Source organism: Streptopelia decaocto (genome assembly GCF_964273445.1).
Source record: "Streptopelia decaocto genome assembly, chromosome: 3".
Lineage (NCBI taxonomy): Eukaryota > Metazoa > Chordata > Aves > Columbiformes > Columbidae > Streptopelia > Streptopelia decaocto.
Genome location: NC_138656.1, coordinates 86372584 through 86378305, shown reverse-complemented (window position 1 = coordinate 86378305; position 5722 = coordinate 86372584). Strand labels below are relative to the sequence as shown.

The window sequence follows — 5722 nt, the reverse complement described above, 5'->3', positions numbered from 1 at the left end:
GAGATAACACTGTCATGAACTATAGCTGGCATGTGAAATAATTCCTATACATGGGAATTTTGATCCCTGGGACTTTCACCTGTGAGCTCCTTGACATAGGTGTCATGTAAAGTATGAACACTGGTAAGCGCTCTGTGAAAAGAAATGGTAGCCATCCACAGTGTCTTCAGTTGGCTCTTTTTAACAAGGAATAAAAGTGTCTACTCAAGGGACTGCTGTCACCACACCATTCATGACTATAAACATATTTCTGTACACTTCAGAGCATTAGCTAGTGGGCAAGGTAATTGTATCAATAAAAATGTAGACAGCTTGTTCCTCCTTCACTTATGGTGTCATAATTTTCACTGGGCTTCCCTTCAGGGGCAGGTTGTACATGTCCTATAGCTGGCCTTTGCAAAAATGCCGTGTGCTGGTGGCAGCAGCACAGAGGCACCGGTACGGTGGCGGGGGTTCAGCCGCCGGCACCGGGGCATGGCAGCCAGGGGTGCCCATGCTTCCCCAGCGCTCCAGCAGCCCTGTGTCACAGTGGCAGCTGGCAGCCCCGCCTCGCTGGAACCAGACTGGTGCAAATAAAGTTCAAGGTAACTTTACAGATCAGGGTCATATTGCTTTTCAGCCGTCTGTTTGTATAAAAAGCACACAATGCCTTGCTGTGTGGCAGAAATGCTCTCACCTGCTGTTGATGTATAGCTCCACACGCACATTTTGCTGCCACGGGGACCTTTGGCTCTATGGCTACCAAGATGCCAGCTGAGAAATTTGGGAAATGTCCATGTGAGACACACGATGCTAAGAGCATCCTGTACCAGATCCTTGACAAAGAGCGTGGGAGTGAGCACCAGAGGCAGCAGCACCATCACAGTGTCCACCGCTCCACGGGAAAGAAGGTTTGCTCTTGTGTGGACAGGAGAAGAGTTGTCCTGAAAACTCCAGAAGCTACGTGCAGAAGAGCTTCTGAAGTGCTCTTGAAGACCTTAACTTTTATTAGAAACTTGCCTTCTTTTTATCATGTGCCTTGGGAGGATCAGCTTGTCCTCCTGCAGCAGAACTGGGCCCCTCTTTTTGTCCTGGGCATGGCACAACAAGGTGTGGATTTTGACCTGAGAGAGATTTCAGCCCCTAGTTTATTGAAAAAAATCCTTCTCAATCAGTCTTTGACAGATAGCAATGAACTGGGCAGCTCGTCACTCGGAGCATCTTTAGCAGAAGTTGAAAAGATGAAGAATTTGTTGTGGAAATTCTGGGACCTGGATATAAGTGCAAAAGAATATGCCTATCTTAAAGGAATTATTCTTTTTGATTCTGGTAAGTCCTCCTGGAAATCACACAGATGATTATGTGCCTAGAAGGACATTTGGCATTTTCATTTACCTATAGATAGATGTTTAGTTTTACTCTTTTCTATGAATATAGCTAAATGTCCTCAAAAATCTATATTCCACAATTTAATGATTTTTCTGTCTGAAGTGGTTTATTTAGGTTCCTTGGATGTGTGCAGTAGGTCAGCCGGTGCAAGCCAAAACAACTTCTATTAGACAGTTTTTAAGTCATAAAGAATTAGCTGTGTCACTTCAAACTGATTTCCAGTTCAAAGGTAACACAGCAGCCTCACCCACAGTCTAGTGAAGGAGAGACAGCACACGGGTACATGAGTTGAGTATTAGAAGTATTTTAACAAGACTTCCTCTGTAGCAAAAAGACCAGAGAAGATAAAATAATCTGCATCATCTGATTTTCATCAGTGAGGCAAAGGCATACTGCATTGAGGTTACACAGCTTTTCTTTATATATTTATCCTTTAGTATCTGTACATTCAAAGCCTGGGACATCAGTCACAAAGTAAACTCAGGCTGGGGATTGCGTCCTCTCACTTCTTGTGCCAAGTTCAGCCTCTTTAGGAAGAAAGGTTGCCTAGGTCAGCATCATGGAGCACATGAGTCATTAAAAGCTGAGCTTAGTCTAAGTCCACTAAAGAAAATTGAAGACTTATTGACTCCAGCCTGCTCTGGCTCAGATCCCTGACTCCTTCCACAGCAATCACTGCTGTTGGCTGTACTGTCAGCAGTGTGTGCTGTACTTGGGACTGCACCAAAGGATACTTGAAAGCTTCAGTTATTCCATGGTATTTCTTGTGGTGAATGGTTTATAGGCTGCTCAAAGGCTGTAGTGATTTCATATTTGTTTCCAATAGGATTCAGATTTTGATTCCTGAGATGTAATGTCATCCAGATGTTTGGTATTGTCTTGTGTGTCTATGCCGCAGCACCAAACCAGTGGAGTTTGTTTCAGTGCAAGTTATTTTTTCAATTTTTCACAATAAAATCAGGCTAAAAGAAACCACCATTTATATCCAGGGTGATGATAAGGGGAGAAATCCCTCATCTGCAATGCTTTACACAGTTTAACTAGCAGGCATTTTTATTAACTCTGTGGATAAAGGTGACTTTCCCTTAATGAAGAAGAAAGCAGCAGAAGAAGCAGTGTTGTGTACTTTATTTGTGCTAACTCCTGCTGCTTCCCTGGAGTGCTGTATGAAAGGCCCAGCAGCCCTTCATGCTGCCTGCAGACAGCCTCCAGAGCTTCAGGGAGATTCCCTGGTCCTCAGGAGGGATGACCCTTCTCTCTGGAGACACTTTTCTCCATGGGCTGCAGAAGGCAGCTGGGAGAACCTCAGTGAAGTCTGGATTGATTCCACATGAAACAGAGTCACAGTCTAACTCTGGGCTGAAACAGGTTCTCAGGGATTATACACAGCCCAAACTGCTCTCTCTCTACCTGTGTTGCTGCAAACAAATCTGTACAACTGGCATTTCACAAATATTTTTAAAAGCTTTTGAACACTTTCTGGCAAACTCAGAAAATGTTTCCTACATACATGCAGCACATTTTCAGCTGCCCTCTTAGTTTTAGCTTGATGTTTGGCCAAATCCTAATATTTTACAGCCCTCAGTTGTAAAAGGGTTTCAGACAGCCACCAGCAGCAACAACACTGAACCCTTTCCTGGATCATGGAGTACCTTGTGTGGGCTTTTATTCTGTATCTTTTATTCCTGTTTGGACCACCAAAACTGGCTGAGGTGAAGGGGAAGGATGAGGCATGGAGCAATGCAAAGCTGGGTTATGAATTGGAGTTTAATGAGGTGCCCAGAAATGCAGCTGGGGTGTAGGTCCTCCCACTAAAGCACTAATTGTGCAGTACCTCTGTGCAGGAGGCTCTGGCTGGGTCACTGACTGACCGCATCTGGGTCAGCAAGAATCTGCGAAGACAAAAGCATGTGCCCCACCTCTGAGGGCAAATAGGCAGCCCTGCATCAGCTGAATCCAGCCTCTGCAGAACATATTGCCACCCTGCCCCTTGCTGAGGTGCTTTGGCTAGGTGGCTCCAGAGAGGTCTAAGTGTGCATGGGTGATGGGTCCAGCTGCAAGGCCTTCTCTAGGACCAAGCAGTAAGTCAAAGGAAGGAGCAGGTAGGACTGTCCCACCATGCATGAACAGCACAGAGTGAGGTGAAACTGCTTTTGCTGCTTTTGACACTTGTCTGAAAAGCAATCGGAACTGTGCAGTGAAACAGTGAAAACCAGTGCTGTTATTGTATCAGTGCCAAATATATATAGAGAGAGTTATATATGTATGTATATAATTCCATCAAGGCTATGACAGGACTTCTGTTAAAAAATATGCTCTTAAGAAGTTTACAGTTCAGCTGCAAACGTGTTTGACTCAGTATTATTACAACAGATCTCAGAACAAGAAGTTTCTCATTATTTGTAAATTAAAACCAAAGCTTGATTACATATAAAAGAAGACCAAATGGGGAAATTAAGCAAATTGGAAGGGATAGAAGCAATTGCAATTTCATCCTGAATATACAAAATCCTGACAACTTCCTTTCTGTGAAAAAATCTAACACTTGGAACCACCTTCACAGCTTGCAGCTGGTGGTAATCCTGGGAGAGAAGATGACTTTTCCAAACCCTTCATTTCTGGCTAGCCTAGTGGCAAGCTTTGCTGAGGCTTATTCTCCTCTGGCAGTGACGTCTAGGGAGACGAGAGCTGCTGAAGACTGACAAAGGGCAGCCAGTCACAGACTGAAAGAAACCCAACCAGGTTGGTGTTGCCCTAGTACGGAGCACTAGGCAAGAAGGCAGAGCCTCCTACACTTGAATGAATGATCCTGTGTGAAACACTCCCTGCGCTAAGCTATTTAGATCCCATACCAGGGAGGCATGGAGTCAGTCACTCTAAAAGATGCTAAACAGGCCTGGAGCGTGTTCTGGGAGATAGGTTAAAATAGGATGTGGGAGGCAGGAGAGACAGAAATCAAAACTTGGGGATTCATGCTACTCCTGTTCAGGTTGCAGCAATTCTAGGAAAGAAAAGATGGTGCTGTCCTTAGGTGGTAAGACAAGGGGCAACAGCTTGCTGAGAGCTATGTGACAAGGCAATACCACCAAAGGATAAACACAGGGTGTCCTTTGAACTGAGCCGTGGCATCCACGAAGGCCCTCAGTGAGCCAGCAGGTCTGAAGTCATGTGCTATAGGAGGCTATGTGACTGAGGCTCAAGACCACGAATCCATAGGGCAGAGGCCTCTCCTTCTTCAGAAATGGCTGAGGAAAGGGAGTACAAAACCAGGAAATACAATTATCTGTCCTACTCCTGTGCATCATGATGCATCTCACAGAGAACCTTTGTGCTCTTTTTGACTGTAACTAAAGATAATCTGGATAGCATGGTCAATCATAGTGCCCTAGCTTAGTCTAAGCAAGCAGAGGCAACAACAGGAGGGAGATGGGGCTGGGTAGACTGGAAACCTGTGTCTTCAGACTGCCAGCCTGCTCCCTGCTCCAAACCATCTTCCTCATGTTAACTACATGTTTAGATCTGGAATGTTTCCACCTACTCAGACTACAGTCTCAGCAACATTTTGTGGGTAGACAACACTATAAAGCTGCTTCTCCATCTGTATTGGGTCAAAGTTATCTCCTGTTACCATTTCAAAGCTGGATTTCATGTAATGGCCTAGATTCCAATCTGCAGCTCAATGTTACTTCAAATGATTGAACTATGCATAATCTTCTCTTTCCAAAAAGTATGTTTAGGGAGTTTTTATTGTTTTCTTGAGAAAATAACACTATAAGCTAGAAAGTCAGATACCCATCATTATGAATGGCATAGAATAAAAGTGTTTACTCAAGATTATTTTACTTTTTGTTTTGACAGGATGCCATGTCCTAAAATGTCTCCCCTATGTACAAATCCTGCAGCAGGAAGCTCAGCAAGCCTTGATGGAGTTTATCTCAAGAGTGTTCCATAGAAACCTAGGCAGATTTACTTGGATTATCCAGCTAATCGCCTCTCTTCAAGACATCAGTGCAGATGCTGTTGAAGAGCTCTTCTTCAGGCCCATCCTAGGAAAGGCCACCCTGAATGCATTACTTCTAGAAACCCTGTCTATCAAGTCAGACTGCCTTTGAAAACAGATGACATCTGTGCTCTCAAATACCTGCTTTTGAAGAGATGAAATTTCAAACAAATCATTGATACATCTTTGTAAGCCATATATATTTATTGTATGATGAAGTAGCTTTGTATCATTTTAGAATTAAAAGCATAGAAATCTAAGCATTTAATGATTCTCTGTGCTTTCAAAAGCCTTTAGTTTAATGTATTCAAAGACTGTCTAGGAGCAGCAGCACACCTTCCAGTTGTGCTAGGT

The 5722-nt window shown here is 43.8% G+C and overlaps 1 protein-coding gene across 1 annotated transcript; it reads left to right on the top strand.

Annotated features, from left to right (window-relative positions):
- Positions 1-376: 376 nt before the first annotated feature.
- On the top strand, positions 377-5480 carry LOC309438055 (nuclear receptor subfamily 0 group B member 2-like; the record flags this gene model as incomplete). Its single annotated transcript, XM_082048962.1, has 3 exons — positions 377-584; positions 694-1308; positions 5227-5480. The coding sequence occupies 3 exons, from the start codon at positions 377-379 to the stop codon at positions 5478-5480; spliced, it is 1077 nt and encodes a 358-aa protein (XP_081905088.1).
- Positions 5481-5722: the final 242 nt, after the last annotated feature.